Source organism: Eulemur rufifrons, chromosome 2, assembly GCF_041146395.1.
Source record: "Eulemur rufifrons isolate Redbay chromosome 2, OSU_ERuf_1, whole genome shotgun sequence".
Taxonomy (NCBI): Eukaryota; Metazoa; Chordata; class Mammalia; order Primates; family Lemuridae; genus Eulemur; species Eulemur rufifrons.
Window position 1 is genome coordinate 12,617,858 of NC_090984.1, and position 18,478 is coordinate 12,636,335.

Here is an 18,478-nt window from a genome sequence, read left to right on the forward strand (position 1 = left end):
GCAAGTTGATTGTTAAGATATTACAGTGGTATCCAGTAATTTTATTAAACATTTTCATTTTATACATAGATTCTTTGAAATCTGCCATTTAGGTAATTATATCATTGTACATATGACAGATTTATTTCTACCTTTTAGGTCCTTATGCCTTTTATATCTTTTCCTAGTCTCACTTTTCTAAGATTCTAGTACAATACTAAGTAGTGTTTGTAATAGCAAGTACTCTTGTTATCTTCCTTAAAGGAATGTTCTATTTTCTCCCATTAATTTATTGTTTCCTGTTAAGTATTTCTTTGGTATAGTCTTTACCATATTTTGACAGGTTTTTCTCAGTAATACCTCTTTAATTTACAAAATAGTTTTTTCTAAATCTGCTGAGGTAATCCTGTTTGTTGAATAATGCATCAAATACTTTGAACACTGAATCATTCAGTCTAGGTGCTTAATAATTATTACAATGAGTGAATAATGGGCCTACTTAAAAAGTGAATTATGGGCCGGGTGCGGTGGCTCACGCCTGTAATCCTAGCACTCTGGGAGGCCAAGGCGGGTGGATCGCTCAAGGTCAGGAGTTCAAGACCAGCCTGAGCAAGAGCAAGACCCCCATCTCTACTAAAAATAGAAAGAAATTATCTGGCCAACCAAAATATATATAGAAAAAATTAGCCGGGCATGGTGGTGCATGCCTGTAGTCCCAGCTACTCGGGAGGCTGAGGCGGTAGGATCGCTTAAGCCCAGGAGTTTGAGGTTGCTGTGAGCTAAGCTAACGCCACGGCACTCACTCTAGCCTGGGCAACAAAGCGAGACTCTGTCTCCAAAAAAAAAAAGTGAATTATGGCTGGGTGCAGTGGCTCACACCTGTAATCCTAGCACTTTGGGAGGCCAAGGTGGAAGGATTACTTGAGGCCAGGAGTTCAAGACCAGCCTGGGCAATAGTGAGACCCTGTCTCTACAAAATAAATAAGTAAAAATTAGCCAGGCATGGTAGCACATGCTGGTAGTTCCAGCTACATGGGAGGCTGAGGGAGAAGGATCACTTGAGCCCAGGAGTTTGAGGTTACAATGAGCTATAATGATACCACTGCACTTTAGCCCAGGCAACAGAGTAAGACCCTGTCTAAAAAAAAAAAGAAAAAAAATTGTGTTTTTTTATTTTTATAATGTAAAATCAACTTTGCCTTTCTGGGTAAACATAAATTGGACATGATGGATTCTCTTTTTAAAAAGTACCTAGTTGCCGCCTTTTATTTCCTACTATTTTGTTTACCTTTAATTACTGTGGAAGTGTTTCAAGCTTTATTCTGTCCTTGTTTAGTTTTGACACCCTGGTTATACCGCTCTCATAGATTGCTGGAATGTGTTGTATTACTAAATTCTCAAAGTGTTTCCATATTGTTTGTTTCTTTTCTGTTGGGTAGAATTCATTAGTAGGTCATCTGTAGATGGGTCAGTGTAGCACACTGAAATGTGTCATTATGGTGCCACCAAAAAATCCTTCCAAGCATTGTGCTGTTTCTTTGTGGTAGGTGATACGAGTTGCAGCAACTTTTTTTCACATTGGAGGGAATATCTTGGCATGCTCCAGACAGTTGAACCCCCTGAAACTTTACTAAGGTAGTGAGCCTGAATGTTTGGGTCTATTTCCCATCCTCCTCACCAAAGTACTTGCTACTTTCTTCTCATCAGGTCCAATCAGCATAAAATAGTTAATACAGAGGACAAGTTGTGGGATGTCAAGATGATTGATATTCAGTGCATGTCATTGCAAGAAGCAGCATAACTGACGTGGCTCTAAGGAAAGAGTAAGTTGCTCCTGATTCTCCTTACAAGTTGGTACAGAGAAGATGGCATTAGGTAGGCCAGGAGCTCACATTTATATTGATTGAATGAATGATTATTCCACATTAGGGTAAAAGGATGGGCATCACGTAAGAATAAAAGGACAGTTTATTAGAAACATATAAAATGAGTACACTTATATGCACCCAATTGTACTGCCTCAAAATAAGAGAATTAAAAAAAATAATTTGACATCCCACAGTTATTGTGTGGCATTTTAATATACCTTTCTCAATAAATGACAGATCAGGAGATAAAGTTTGTAAGTGTACATATTTTAAAAACACAAGATGTATCCAATGGATACACCAAAAAGCCCGTTGTATCCAACAATTAGAAAACACAATGTTTCCAACAATACTTGAAAGATTCATAAAACTTGACCATATATTTGCTATCATAGTTGGCACTAGTTGTAAGAGAAACTTCTCACAGGAGTGGTTTAAATGAGTTAAGAGTTTATTTTTCTCATGTAACATGAATAAGCAGTCCAGAGTTAGTGCCAGATAACATTGTGTCTCCCCTGTTGTATCATTAGTATCCTGTAACTGTCATTCTCTTGGTGTAGGTATTTTCTAGGAAAGAAGTGATCAAAGGGCAAAACAGCGAAGAGAAAATGCCAGAAGAAATGTTCCCATTTCCATGAGCTTCTTTAGAAGCTGCATCTGGTAACCTCTGCCTACTTCTCATGGCCAGGACTGTGGACAAATCTGGTCACTCAGAACTGCAAGGAAAGCTGGAAGATGTGTCCTTAAAAAAACTGTCCACAGCGCCAACTTGAACAAAACTCTAAGTTTGTTACTTTAAGGAAGAAGGGAGGAATGGACGTTGAGACAACAACTAGTTCTGTCTGCCACAGTGTGCCACACAGCAAGTCTCCAACAATTTTCTGTCTGAATCTATATCACGAAGACCATGCATTCTGTCCATGATGCAGGTAAACTAAATGATAACTTGTGGGCCCAACACATCTTGATGTGAATTAGACAATATTTAGTACTTAATTATAATACTACTACATATCAAAACTTTTGTGATGTAAGTCAAGCATAATTTAGTGATATATAATCTTTAATACTTATAAATTAATAAGTTATGGCACTTTTATGGATGAAACACCCTCTGGTATAAAGTCACAGAACCATAACATTTATATATCAAGGGTTGTGCTAGAAGGCTTTTTCCACATTGGGCACAAGGGGCTTTCTCTCCAGTGTGAGTTCTAAAATGAGGAAGGAGGCATGAGGACAACACACTGTCCCCACAGTCATTTCATTCATAGGGTTTCTGCCCAGTATGTATTCGCTTGTGCATTATGAGGTTAGTGCTTCTGGTAAACGCTTTTTCACACTGAATACATTTATAAGGCTTCTCTCCAGTGTGAGTTCTCATGTGTACTTTCAGGCAAGAGGAATTCCTAAAGGCCTTCCCACATTCTTTACACTTATAGGTTTTCTCTCCAGTGTGAGTTCTCTTGTGCACAATAAGATAAGATCCCGTGCTGAAGGATTTTCCACACTGATTACACTCGTAAGGTTTCTCTCCTGTGTGAGAGCGTGTGTGTTTCTTAAGGGAAGACTGATCAATAAAGGCTTTTCCACAGTCACTGCATTCATAGGGTTTCTCTCCAGTGTGGGTCCTCACATGTTTCTGAAGGGAGGAAGGAACGGTGAAAGCCTTCCCACATACCTTACAGTCATAGGGTTTTTCTCCAGTGTGAGTTCTTTTGTGCACATTAAGATGAGAGCTCTGACTAAAGGATTTTCCACAATGATTACACTCATAAGGTTTCTCTCCAGTGTGAGATCTCATGTGTTTCTTAATGGAAGACTGAAAAATGAAGGCTTTTCCACAGTCACTACATTCATAGGGTTTCTCTCCAGTGTGAGTTCTGACACATTTCTGAAGGGACAAAAGGTCAGTGAAAGCTTTTCTATGTTCATTACATTCCAGGCTCTCCTTCTTGGTCTGTAATTTGCTGTAGACACTAAGGGAGGACCTTTTTCCATCATCACTGCATTCATTGAGTTTCTCTCCAGTAGGTATTTGCTCATTTACTGAGAAGGATGAGTGTAGGCTGAAGGACATACCACATTCATCACACTCATGAGCCTTGTCTCCTGTAAGCTTTCTTAAGTGTTTCCTAAGGGATGACTCTTGATTGTAAGCTTTTCCACAATCACTAAATCCAAGACTTTTCTCCCCATTTTGAGTACTTACATGACTACTAAGACTTGAGAGATATCCAAAGACTTTGCCATATTCTGTATATTTATGGAATGTCTCTCCCTTGCAATAGCTTGTACAAAAAAGCTGAGAGTTCTTTCTGAATTTCTCAGAATTATTACATTCCAGGGGGTTCTCACCAGGTTGAGTTCGTGCCTGTTGAAGAAGGAGTAAGTGGTGACTAAAGGCTTTCTCACTTTCATCATGTTCATAGGAACTCTCTTCCATGTGGATTCTGTCATATATGGAAGCACAGGATTATGACCAATATGTTTATCATTTTCAGTGTGTGTGTATGATTTCTGCCCTATTCGTTTTTCCAGGTTGAATAAGATCAGTGTTCTAAGGCTTTACTGTATTACTTCCCAAGAAAGGGCTTCTTAAATACAGAGTTTTTCTATTAATAAATAAGGAATAAATTATGTGTTAAATACTTAACACTGGAATCACATTTAAGTAAATGTTTACTTGTGGTTATTTTCTGTAAGGCAGCAAGTCTTAAACTTGGTCTAGAGACTTCTCCAATTACATGAGAGTCATAACTTTCTGGTGAAAGATTGGTGCCTCCACTCTCTTTAACTCATGGAAATCCGCAGACTTCTGTAAAGAACCACGAATCATTCCCAGTAAGTCTTACCATTTTTATGCTGTTGGATGTTTTTTCCCCAGGAACATCCTGCATAGGAGTTGCATCTTTTAATTTCAGTTGAGTGTCCCAGTCTGAAATAGCACAGGGAAAAATTTGTAATTATTGCAGGAAAAGGCTGGGATGAAAGAAAAAAAGGATGCAGATCCTATTAATTTGCTACCAAATAATAACACTAAATAGAGGATGAAAAAGTGACAGAGAAGACTCAACTAGTGACCCAAAGAATAATTTTAGGAGTTTGGCCCTGGGAAGAGCCTATGATAAGAACAAGCAGTCTATATGGGAGATATTTTAGTTAGATAGGATTCTGGAGGTTTGAAAAAAAAGAGAGAGCATTATTGGGAAAGCAAAATAAGAAGAGCTGAACAAAAAGCATTCATGAAAATGTACTTGCACAGGAAAACTGTTCCTTCTCTGATAGTGAAAGCATGAATGACTGAATAGATGTAATAGAGGAAGGAAGGCTTACATTAAGGCCTCAGCCTTCTTTTTCCCACTGACTGACATTCCCAAATGTACCAATCCTCGCTGGCAAGGCTGCTGCACACAGTGACAACTTTCTGCCCAGGGCTCACCTGTACAAGCACCTTGGAGAATTCCTCTTTCCTCTGTCCATAGCTCTTCGTGATCCACCTTGGAGATCAGACTGTGTTTGCAGAGCTGATACCCTGCTTTATGAGGAAAGACACATGATGTGGGAGGACTGTGTGGAATAAAGAAGACATTCCACAAAACTGATTCCCATACTTTGGCCTTAAAGCATTCTTACTATAGTCAAGTGCAACTAGGATCAGCAACACAATCAGAGCACGGCTCTTTCATGAGGACGAAAAAGCAAACACTCCATTCCCCATATGGAACTGACCCAACCCATGCCCAAGACAAGACAGATAGCAAATTACCCAAAGCTCTTAATGAAGAGACAATGAAATCAGTGCATTTTCATGGAAAGTCATTAGACTGCCCCACCAGGGCAGGGACCATTCCATTTTGTGTTTGCCACTGTCTTGCCATTCTGTGAAGCAAAACCTGGGCAAAACCCTGCAGTTAGTTTCTGAAAATACTACTTTTTGATGTTCTTAGTGTTACAATTAATATTGACAAATTAACTCTAAAAATGTGGATTAAATTAATATGTCAGTAACTTTGTTTTTCATTAAATTAGAAAGGATTGTTTTGTTTTCAAAGTTTTGATTCTATTTTCATAATAAAACACTGTGGCCCCAAGGAAAAAATTTTATTTTCTAGTGTGGCAGTCAATGTTTTAAGGTACAGGTAAATGGGCTAAACTCTACAGTATAAAAGGAAAGATTCTTGTGTTAAGATAAATTCCAGGTCTATGCTGTTTTATTAGATGCACTAAAACCTACAACAACACAGAAAGACTGAGTCTCAAAAATAAACAATTTAATTCCCAGCCCAGGCACAATGAATAAAATTAAAATAAATAAAAAAGAACAGTTGAATATTAAGCAAAATAAAGTTTGTTTGGCTAAATTAATTCCAGACATTTTAAGACAAAAGGCACAACTACAGTTAATGACATTAGGAAACCAGGTTTGATTAATTAGGAAGATATAAAGTGATTACAGGGTTGTATACAATAAAAAATAGTCTCATAAAATTTATAAAGCAGAAGCTAGCAGAATTAAAGAAGAAAACAAACTGCCATCACTGTAAGAAACTTTAAAACACTGCTCTCAGTAATAGATCATAAGAACAAAAGAGGATATGAAGATTTGAACAGTACAGTGAGCAAGCGTAACCTATAACACTTAAGAGACACTATTGAAGAAATGGAGGATACATACATTCTTTTGAAGCACATGTGGAATGTTTACAAAAATTGACCTTATGGCTATACTATAAAGCAGTCTTTAAACCTTTCAAAGATTTGCTATACAGACATTTTCTCTGACCACAATGTGATTAAGTTATAAGTTAATAACTAAAGAAACTTATTATGGCAAACCATATGAGATTGCTGTTTTTGTAGTTTGAAAAAAAACATGGTTGAATATTAGCAGTTTATATGGTTCAATCCATAGAAAAAAGCCACATAATTGGAATTTAGAAAATATCACACTTACATTAACTTATGGTTTTGTAAAAAAAATTAGAAGATACATAACACTATGGTTATTGATCAGTTCTAGGTACCAAAACTTGTAGGATACAACTACAAGGAAAAAAGTAAGTTTTGTATGCTGTATTAGAAAAGCAAAGTTAAAAATTAATGACTGAAGTTTCCAACTTAAGAGGTTAAAAACGGAATAGCAAAAAGAGAATATGATGAACTAGAAAACAGTAACAGGATCAGTCAAGCAAAAATCTGGTCCTTTGAAAACTAACAGGAAAAGAATCAGGCAAAAGTTCTTCAAGACAAAGGGAGAAAAAGAACATAAGTATAGATGTCGCAGAGATTAAACAAATAAGATATTATAACTTTTATTATGAATAGCTTTATGCCAACCAAATTAAAAACTCAGGAGATAAATTAATTCCTACAGAAATATAACTTATCAAAACTAACTACACAAAAATAAACAGAATAGTCCTATAATAATGACAAAAAAAAAAATGAACTAGATGATGATGATTGTATAACATGGTGATACAATTAATGGCGTTGAATTGTACATTTAAAATGGCAAATTTTGCTTTATGTATTTTTACAATTTTAAAAATATTAAAAAAAAGAAGAATCTGGACTATTCCCGATCCCTTCAGAGAGGCTCTAGGTCTCCCCAGTAACAATAAATCACTGCCCCAATTCCTAAAAGAAAAACCCAAAAACTAGATGTTTCAATTTTCTTCACAAAACCACCCCAAAACGCAACCCACCCCCCAAGAAAAAACCCACCAGGATCAAAGACTTTATTGGTCACTTATGCCATTCAAAGTAAGAATTCCAGTCTGAATGAAAATGTTCCAGAGATTAGACACATTTATGAAGATCCTGGTTACTTAAATTATACTTCTATGTAATTGGTCACTAAGATTTACATTAAATATAAGTGTAGGTAATAATAATTTATCAAATCTGTAAGGCAAGAACTAGGTATTTGGAAGGTTTTATTTAATTTAGCCTTTGTGCAAAATCCCAGAATTATGCATGATTCAAAATGTCATGTTTATATTTTTTATTATTCTATTACAGTAGCTTACACAGTATTACCATGGGGAAAAAAACAGTCACTTTTAAAGTAATTTCACAAAATAGTGTGACTTATCAAAAGGATTACTCTGATTAAGAGTATATTAAGGGAAGAATACTCTTTGAGATTGGCATATTCATATCAAATGTGACAAGGCCATTGTAAGAAAACAAAACTATAGGCAAATTTCAATAAATATGGATTCAGATATTTTAAAGGAAATAAGTCTGATAAATAATACAACAGAATCAAGTTGGGTTTACCCCAGGAATGTGAGAGAAGCTTACTATTAGAAAATCAATCAACATTATTTTTTTGTTAACAGATCATAGTTAAAAACTCTATGATCATCTAAATCACAGAGTAAAAATGATAAAAATCATTCACAACATGATTTTTAAAATAACTTAAAATTTTTTCAGCCTGAAAAATTTTAAGCTGCATTTAATTCAGCCAACTGAATTTTTAAAAGACAACTCAAAAGACAGGCAAATGATCTACACGAACGTTTTTCTAAAGGAGCTACAAAGGTCAACAATAGCACATGAAAAGATACTCAACACCATTACCAATCAGAGAAATGCACAGCAGAACCACAATAAGATACTTCACACCCATTAAGATGGCCATAATTAAAAAGACAAATTAGTGTTGGTGAGGGTGTGGGGAAACTGTAACTCTTATTTTTTGTTGAGGGAAAATTGAAATAAGGGGAAACAACCCAAATGTCCATCAATTGATGAATGGATAACTAAAATATGGTATATCCATACAATGCAATATTATTTAACCATAAAAAAGAACAAAGTACTGATGCACACTACAGATAAACCTTGAAACCATTGTGTTAACTGAAAGTAGTCACAAAGAACCACATATTATATGAGGTCATGTATATGAAATGTTTAGAATAGGCACATTCACCTAGCATTCTGGGAGGCCGAGGCAAGAGGATTGTTTGAGCTCGGGAGTTCGAGACCAGCCTGAGCAAGAGCAAGACCCCGTCTCTACTAAAAAAATATAGAAAGAAATTAGCTAGACAACTAAAAATACATATAGAAAAAATTAGCCAGGCATGGTGGCGTGTGCCTGTAGTCCCAGCTACTCGGGAGGCTGAGGCAGTAGGATTGCTTGAGCCCAGGAGTTTGAGGTTGCTGTGAGCTAGGCTGACACCACGGTACTCTACCCTGGGCAACAGAGTGAGAATCTGTCAAAAAAAAAAAAAAAAAAAAACCAAACCAAACCAACCAACCACCCCAAAACAAAAACAGGCACATCCACAGAGACAGAAAGCCTCTTAGTGGTTGCCAGGGAATGGAGTGGAGTGGGAGGGGAGTGACTGCTGATAAATACAGGGTTTCTTTTTAAGACAAGGAAAATGTTCTAGAACTAGATGGCGGTGATGCTTGCAACAACTGTCAATATACCAAAACTGCTGATTTATACATTTAAATGGATAAAATAAATGTGATATTATGTCAGTAACACTGTTATAAAAATAATCCTAGCAAATGAGGAAAAGAAAAGAATGTCCTTAAACTTAGAATTTTATCAAAAACATATGACAAACATGTAAGTAGTGACAAGCAGAGAGCCTTCATCCTGAGACCTGGAAGATCAGGATAGCTCCTTCTGATCTTTAGAGGTCGTAGGCAGTAGGGTAAATTTGGGGGGTCGGAGAGGAGGACATAATAGGTAGGACTGTAAAGGAAGAATAAACCTGTTATTCATAGATGACATGACAGTATATAAATATCCAAAATAATTTACAGGTAAAATGAAAATTAAGAGAGGCCTGCAGCCTTGCTGGATACAAAATTTACACTCTGAGACCTCAAAAGAGTACGAGTCCCACGAAGTGGGGCAACTGATAATATTTAGGAATATTACACATGCATTTATCCTTTGACCCAACAACTTTACTTCTAAAAATTGACATTGAAGACCTCAGTCCATGAATGTGAAGAACCACACACAAGCTCATTCAGATGGGAACTCAAACGTCTATTCGGCAGGAAGGTGCAGCCACATAACAGAAGGGAAAAAAAGAGGGGAGATCTCTGTGAACTGATAGCGAGAATACCAAGATACCTCAATAATGCAGGAAAGTGAGGTACAGGAAAAGGCATTTTCCTGAAGGAAAAATGGTCTGGTTTTGCGGAGACTTATAAAGAGGAAGAGTAAGAGGATGGAGAAAGGCCCTGCGACGCGCCCTGACCGTTTTAAGCCACTGGCCTCCTCCGGGGACAGACACCTGGAACAGCCGGTTCAGGGCTCTGGAAAGAACCTCCGGCTACAGGAGGCCTGGGGCGAGAAACAGGAGACCCCAAGCGAGAAGCAGCAGGCGAGGTCTGGGGAGGAAGAGCCCTGGCTCCGAATGGCTGGGGCTGCAAAGTGTACCCTTGACCCCTCCCTCCCCCGGCGGATTCGCACATGCGCTTCCAGTCAGGGGCCGTGTGGGGTGGGCTCTTGAGGACACGCCTTCAGCGGATACCATGCGCTCAACATCACTAGTTTAAGGATGCACCAAAAAGCAAAATGATTTAAATAAAAATTTGATTTTCTCTGCCAGTATCAATTTTCTTGTACGCAATAAGAGGCTGTACCACAAAACTTTTCTAAATTCCTTACTCTAGCAGATTTTATTTAAAATCTTTTTGTAACTGAGATTTTTAATAAAAAACCTTTTAAGATTTTTATCTTAAAGCCTGCAGCTGCTTTCTGAAAATCTTACTTGATGTTCTTAGTGTTACAATTAATATTGACAAATTAACTCTAAAAATGTGGATTAAATTAATAAAAGTCAATAAACTTTTTTCATTAAGTTGGAAAAGATCGTGTTTTATAATAAATGTATATGTTTAAGACATGTATATTTACCCAAAGCATTCCAATTTCTCCAGTGTGACTTTTGTACGTACAGCAAATTAATACTAGGCTTAACAAAGTAAGGCTTTTCCACCTTCCCTACAGTCACAGTTCCTCTCCAGCGTGGATCACATTTCCTAATGACAAAGAAAAATTAAGGCCTTTCCCACCTCCCTTTCACTCATTGGATTTCTTAGTAATGTGTGCTTTTACACTTTGCTGAAGCAGAAAATAAAAACAAAAATCTCCACATTTCCTAAATTGATAGGATTTTTAACACCTGTAAGATCACAGCCGAATATGTAGGTATAAGGCAGAGTGAAATGTTCCAACACATCTCTTACATCCAGAGGACTTGCATTTTACATCCAGTGTGCTCAGAAGTTCAGCAAGACCAGAGAAAAATAACAGTTCTTGTTTTGGGGGGTTTTGTTTTTGTTTGTTTTTTTTTTTTTTGGAGGTAGGGTCTCACTCTGTCACCCAGGCTGCAGTGCAGTGACACAATCATAGCTCGCTGCAGCCTCACATGCTTGGACCAAAGCGATCCTCCCCTCTCAGCATCCTGAGTAGCTGGCACTACAAGCATGCACCACCATACCCAGCTAATATATATATATATATATTTCTTTTTGGTAGACAGGAGATCTCTCTATGTTGCCCAGGCTGATCTTGAACTCCTTATCTCAAGCAATCCTCACTCCTTGGCTTCCTAAAATGCTAGAATTACAGGTGTGAGCCACCACATCTGGCCCAAAAGCAGCTTTTCCATCCTTCTCACAATCATACTGTTTCTCTCTAGCATGAGTTCAAACAGACTCAAAGTGTGAGGGTCAAATGAAGGTTTTCCTACATTCCTTACACTCAGTTTGTTTTCTAAGATGTGTAGACACACGAATAGTAAGTAAGGCTTGTGGAATGAGCCAAGGCTTTCCCATATTCCTTACAGTCATATGGCTTCTCTTCTTGAGATTTGAGACACCAGAGAAAGCTTCCCACATTCCTTATGAATGTGTACAATCCCAATATGAATTGGTACATGTTCAGTAAGTGTGAGAAAGTAGTGGCTTTCCCAGATTCTTTCCAAGCATAAGCTCCTCTCAAGTGTGAATTCTTATACATTCACTAAGGTATGACGACTTACTAAAGGTTTTCCTACATTCCTTATGTATGGCTTCTCCCCACTGTGAGTTCTTAAATGTCGAATAAGATACGTAGATCGAGTAAAGGTTTTCCCACACTTCTGACATTCAAAGGGCCGTTCGCCAGTGTGAGTTCTCATGTGTACTGTAAGGCCTGATGAAATAGTAAAGGCTCGTCCACAGTTTTTACATTTATATGGTCTCTCTCCAGTGTGTGTTCTTCTATGCTGACTAAGGTGTGAGGAGTATCTAAAGGCTTTCCCACATTGCTCACACTCAAAAGGCCTTTCCACGCTGTGACTTCTTAAGTGCTGAATAAGAAATGAGGATCGAATAAAGGCTTTCCCACACTGCTGGCAGTCATAGGGTTTTACACCAGGGTGAGTCTGCATGTGACTTTTAAAGCAAGAGGAATTACTAAAGGCTTTACCACATTCCTTACATTGATAAGGCTTCTCACCAGTATGAGTTCTCATATGTACAGTAAGATGGGAGGAGCTGGCAAAGGCTTTTCTACATTCCTTACATTCATAAGGCTTTTCTCCAGTGTGAGTTCGCCTGTGTTTTATAAGACCTGAACAATCACTGAAGGCTTTCCCACATTTATTACACTCATATGGTTTCTCTCCAGTGTGAACTCGCATGTGAATGTTAAGTTTTGAGAAACAAGTAAACTCTTTGCTACATTCCTTGCAACCATAGTGTTTCCTTCTATTGTTAAGTCTCACATGTTTAGCAAAACCTTGGGAATAAGCAAAGGCTTTCTCAAACTTCTTACATTCCATAGGCATCATTCTATTGTGAGCTCTTAAATGTGGATTAAGATATGAAGACCGAGTGACAGCTTTCCCACTTTTCTGACATTCATAGGGTTTTTCTCCTCTGTGAGTTTGCATGTGTACAAAAAGGCCCGTAGAATGAGAAAAGGCTTTCCCATGCTCCTTAAAAACATAAGGTCTCTCTTCACCATAAATTCTTATACATTCCCTAAGGTGTGAGGAGGACGGTAAGCCTTTTCCACAGTCACTGCATTTACATAGTTTCTCTTGAGTGTGAGTTTTCTTGTACACCAGAAGATGTGGATTTTGGCTGAAGGCTGTTTCACACTGATTACATTTAAGAAGTTTCTCTCCAATATCAGTTTTCTTATGCAGAGTAAAAGCAGAGTGTTTTGTGAAGGCTGTTTCACACTGATTACACTCACAAGTTTTCTTTCTAAAGTAAGTGTTCCTGTCAGTCTTAAGGCATGCGTGTTCACTCAAAGCTTTTTCACATCGGTTAAACAGTTCCTCTCCAACGTAGTTTCTCTCCTGTTGAAGAAGAGATTAGTAATAACTTATAAAAGTTTTTGCAAATTTATTTCATTCAGAGATTCCCCTCTTTACCATGAATTCTTTTATTTATAGAAAATAAATTAGTATGATTGAAGTTGTTTTTTCCTACCATTTTTACTGCAATGCATGGTTCCAGACCTAAGTGCTTTCAAGAAGAATGAAGTGACTATTCTGTTGGAAAGTTCTGTTATATTCTTTACCTTCACTGGGCTCCTAATACAGTTTAACTTGTAACAGCCCAAGACCAAATTATTTATCTAAAACTTCTTATAAGTTAGCTACATGAGATTGTTTAGTTGAAGGAACTTGGTAAAGAAATACATTTTGAGGGATGCTTTGATTGTCAAATTGATGATGCTCAGAGTCTCTCTGAGAGATGGGTTTTTTTTTTTTCAGTTGAATAAGACTAGTTTTAATTATTTCTCATGATTATTGTGCAGATTTTCTATTTTATGGAATTTCCATTCTTCCTCTAATGTGGAAGGCAAGAAATTATATCTTGTGAATCTTACCATTTCCACCATATTGGATGTTTTCCCCTGCAAAAAATTCTGCTGAGGTGCTGACCATTTGGTATTAATACAAATCTCCCAATCTGAAATAAGATGAAAACAAAATTTAAGTTCTTAAAGAAATAAATGATAAAAGAAAGATGTTAATGCAAGACCAATGCATATATATTTTCAAACACTGTCTTAAAATATAGTTTTTAAAAAAACAACAAAAAAGGGAAACAGATTGAGAAACTTGGCTGTATTAAGAGGTTGGCAACAGTAAGGTGCTGAGGTCAAACTGGTAGGTGATTTACCAAGAAATGATTCTCTAAATGTTGAGACTGATAGTGAACAAAAAACAGGTATAGCCAGAGAAACAAAGTTGAAAGGAAATGGATAAAGAGCTAAATGCAAATGATGAATTTAAAGAAGAAATGGGAGAGATCTTATTGTCAGGTTAAAAGAAAGTTTCAAAGATAGATGGAAAGAGAAAGACAAAGAGAAGTCTAAGTTACCCAAGGAACCTCAGAAACCAAATGGCCTCAATATTCTCAAAAAAAAAAAAAGTGCATCTTCAAAAGCATCCTACTTAACATTTCCAAATGGACTGCACCTCTCACCGATTAGGGTTATTTCTCATAAAGAATCACATCTGTCTTCTCCCTCACCTTGGAGAGCTTTCTCCATTGTCCTGAGCTCTTGTCCTTGTTCCACCTGAAAAATCAGACCAGGTCTGCACAGCTGGTGCCCTGCTTTCAGGGAAAGATGAATGATGTAAGAAGAATGGCCAAGGGATGACAAATATCTCCATAAATCAGGGGCCAAGATTCTGCTTTTCAGTCATTCTGAACACTGTCAGGTATAACTTGGAGAAACAACAAAATGTTCATGCCAAAATTCATTAACTGGTAAACCTTCAAATGAACCTAAACTGCAAAGACTCTCTCTTTCATTGTGTACCAAAAAGACAGGTGATCCTTCCCTTGAAACACAGGCTTAAGCTTGTATACACATTTAAGAAACCCTAAGCCTTTTCTTCATAGAGAAAACATAGCCAGTACAATGAACAGATTTTCATTTTCATGAGGAAAATACAGTTACTTAAGAAATATTTGTTCCAGAAAAAGACTAAATGAAGGAATGGTATCAGCCTTACCTACTGCAACTAGATTCCTGTAGTTCTCCAGCATCACATCTCTGTATAAGTTCCTCTGAGTTTGATCCAACAAAGTCCACTCCTCCTGGGTGAAGTGCACAGCCACATCCTCAAAGGTCACTGAGTCCTAAACCATCACACATATGTTGGCATCAGGCAAGTACCTTCTCCATCATGTTCACTGGAGAATGAGGGAGCTGATGTCTTGACAGGGTTCTGTGGTCTCTAGCACTCAACGGTCCTCAGTCCTCTTATCTCTACATACTGACTGGTGATCTTATCTAGTCACACAGCTTTAAGAGCATCAACTGAATGTACCTCACCACAAACTGGACTGTGACCTCTTCTGGCCTTATTTTTCTCTATTGACAGATTTTAGTATAGTCCTGAGCACATTACAGACACTGAAATAAATGCTCCAGTGGCAACACAAATTCTCTATGTATATGTTCATTCTCTCCCTTAGTGTCTATCATAGCAAAATGAAAGCACACAGCTAGCATGGATGAGAGTCAGATTAAATTAGTAAATACTAGATAACAGGATCCCTATGTAATCTGCTAACCACATGAGAGGCCCTGTCAACTGAAGAAATCTGACTAGAGACTTAGTCCCCAAGCAGGCCCTATTTGATTGAAGGAGCTCTGTTTCACTAGAAGGAAACACATCCACTTGGTAGGAAGAAACAGATGCTTCTATACAAAAATCAATTTCTTACTTACCTGAGAATAATTTGTTGACCACCCAGCCACCATCCTTTCCTCAACAGATTTTGCCTCATGAAGACAGAAAATGTCTTGCAAATGATCTTAAGAAGAAGAAAAAAACCCCTGAGAACCCAGGCTGCCCATATTTTAAGCCCAGAAACCACTTTACACTAATTCTAAGTGAAAATACATATACACATACGCACACACACAGTTGCGATAAAATGCCCGAGCAGCCTGTCCCACCTGATGCCAGAAAAGGTGCTTTAGGCTTTGATAACCAGGAGAAAGACTATAATAATCTCATTTTATAGACAAATGAATGGTTAACACTTTGTTTTTGTTTTTTTGAGACAGTCTTGCTCTGTTATCTGGGCAACAGTACAGTGGTGTTGTCACAACTCATTGCAACCTCAAACTCTTGGACTCAAGTAATTCTCTTGCCTCAGCCTCCCAAGTAGCTGGGATTATAGGCACATGCCACCATGGCTAATTTTTCTATTTTTTTGTAGAGATGGAGCTCTTGCTCTTGCTCAGGCTGGTCTTGAACTCCTGGCCTCAAGCAATCCTCCCACTTTGGCCTCCCAGACCACTGGGTTTACACGTATGAGCCACCGTGCTCAGCCAGACTTTTTTATTTTTGGCCAAAAATGATGAAAGTCATCATGTGATTTAAGCAGAACCTCCTCCACAAAAGCAGTCATGCTTACTCCTCCTTCCCAAATCCCAGGATTTAGGCAACAGAATATTCATATCTATGTTAGCATACAACACACCCCTACCCCTCGTAGCTCAGAAGCAGGGCTACTTAGATCCTAGACCCTGATCATAAGACAAGTTGTTCACAGGCTAGATACAGCAGGGTCTCAAAGGACCATCAAAAAGGACTTACCACCAAGGGAAAGATAAATGGCTGGCATCCTGCGAGTCTGTTGGTAAAATCTGCCTGATCATCTTGTTCCCAAAGTCTCTTCAAGACAGGGTTTGAATTTATGGATAGGCCAACCTCAATTCCTCTTGATTAAGTAGTGAGAATCTTGCCTCATCCTGTCAATCTTTAAGCAGCAGGCATTATTCATCTGTCATGATGCATCATTCATTAGTCATCACTCTGCAGATGAAGCTATTCATGGGAATGCCATCAAAATCTATAGAACACAATGCCACATGGATATAAATACATAAATATCAACTGCCATTTACTGAGTACCTGTTATGTGCCAGAAACGGTAGTAGGATAAGTTCATATGATTATCAAAGCAATTTTTGTTACTGTCATTCAATAGTTGAGGAAACCTAAGCTCAGACAATAACAGTAATTGATCTAACAGCACCAATTAGGAAGTAGTGAGCTAGAATTTGAACGCAGTTTACTTTGACTCAAAGCCTAAAATCCTAAGGTTGTTATTCTCCAACATGACCAGAAGATGGTCATGAAATGATGTGCAGAAAGGTTAACTCAACAGGCCTAGGTTGCCCCAAACCTACACCTTCCTGAGAAAGATGTGTCTTCAGGACTGAACCTGGTTCAGTTCAGGAGATGACCTCTCAGTCCACGGAATATCTTGTCCAATAAGTGCTTCAGGTTCAAGACCCGAAGTAGTATGCTTCAGGTCTTGAATCACACTACTAGTATCACCAGACAGTTTATGCTAATGAGTCTGATTTATGTGGAAAACCTGTTTTTGCACAACTGAGGCTCAGGGCAACAATGAATGAGGTTGAACTTTGGGAGGCTAGGCCTGAGTGGATGAAGTAAGTCACAGAGGCATTGAATGCCTACGTGACTAACCCTCAATAAAAACGCTGGACACTAAAGTTCAGGTGAGCTTCCCCGGCTGGCAACACTTCTCATGGATGTTACACACTGTTACTAGAAGAATTAGGTGCTGCCCATGTGACTACACTGGGAGAGGACACCTGGAAGCTTGATTTCTTCTGACTTCAACCCATGCATCTTTTCCGTGTGCTGATTCTAATGTGTATCCTTTTGTTTTAATAAACTATAATCATGCTCTAATAGCTTCTGAATCTTGTCAGGGCTTCTTGTAAATCACTGAGCACAAGGGTGGTCTTGAGGACCCTCAACACATATGGTTTACTGAATTCACGCATCTTTGAGCTCCTCCAGCTGGCAAAGCCATGTAGGCCGGGTTGCCTCCCTTCAAGTCCTTACCTCTGGCTTATGCTTTCATTTATTCTGCAAAGACTTATGAAGGGCCTTCTTTTTGCCAGGTAATATACCAGACACTAGGGAGAGAGCAGTCAACTATACAAAAAAATGTCCTACACCTTAGGTATCTCACATTCCAAAAGGCTAAGCAGATAAAACACATAAATATGTACTATATCAGCTGATAAAGTAGATGGGGAAAAGTCAAGTAGATGAATGAATAAGGAATATCATCTCCTACTTCCAGCCCCTCCCCCCAACAAATTTGTATTTACACACTCAGAACTGGTTCTGGGCAAGATAATTACAACAGGAAAATAACCATTTCAGAAGGCACTTGAAAACTGACACCTGGCTTGCCTAAAACAGTGATAGTCAACTTTTGATCCAAAGCATTATTTCCCATGGTTCACAAAATAAGCACAGAATATATCTCAATATATCTCTACTTCAACAGAGAAACACCAGAGTTTTCTCACACACACAGATCTGACTCTCTCCTCTGTTAAAGCACAATAAGCAAGAAGCCATTTAGCCTGGGGTTGTTTCTGTGCCTGGACCCCTTACACAAGTAAACCAAAACTTGGAAGAATTCCTTGAAACTGATTAAATTTGAAAAAAACAAACATACACTAAACCAAGCTTGAGCTAATCACAAACAGCCAACCTAGCTGTCCGTCTAAGAACTTTCCAATGGATTACACCCAAATAAGGCAAATGCCTAGCTGTAGCCAA

General features: G+C 38.1%; 1 protein-coding gene across 1 annotated transcript; it reads right to left on the minus strand.

Annotated features, from left to right (window-relative positions):
* Positions 1-2,966: 2,966 nt before the first annotated feature.
* On the minus strand, positions 2,967-16,711 carry ZNF177 (zinc finger protein 177). The gene is made up of 9 exons (XM_069496054.1): positions 16,463-16,711; positions 15,586-15,671; positions 14,864-14,990; positions 14,376-14,456; positions 13,726-13,808; positions 13,084-13,189; positions 5,290-5,385; positions 4,703-4,785; positions 2,967-4,221 (listed from the first exon to the last, which is right to left on the minus strand). The coding sequence occupies exons 1-9, from the start codon at positions 16,488-16,490 to the stop codon at positions 3,112-3,114; spliced, it is 1,800 nt and encodes a 599-aa protein (XP_069352155.1). The 5' UTR covers positions 16,491-16,711; the 3' UTR covers positions 2,967-3,111.
* Between the last annotated feature and the right edge of the window lie 1,767 nt (positions 16,712-18,478).

Coding starts and splice junctions, on each gene's coding strand:
- ZNF177 (XM_069496054.1), bottom strand. CDS start 16,490: ATGCCAGCCATTTATCTTTCCCTTGGTG. Junction 15,672..16,462: donor CATTTATCTTTCCCTTGGTG/GTAAGTCCTTTT, acceptor CTTCTTCTTAAG/ATCATTTGCAAGACATTTTC. Junction 14,457..14,863: donor CAGGAATCTAGTTGCAGTAG/GTAAGGCTGATA, acceptor CCCTGAAAGCAG/GGCACCAGCTGTGCAGACCT.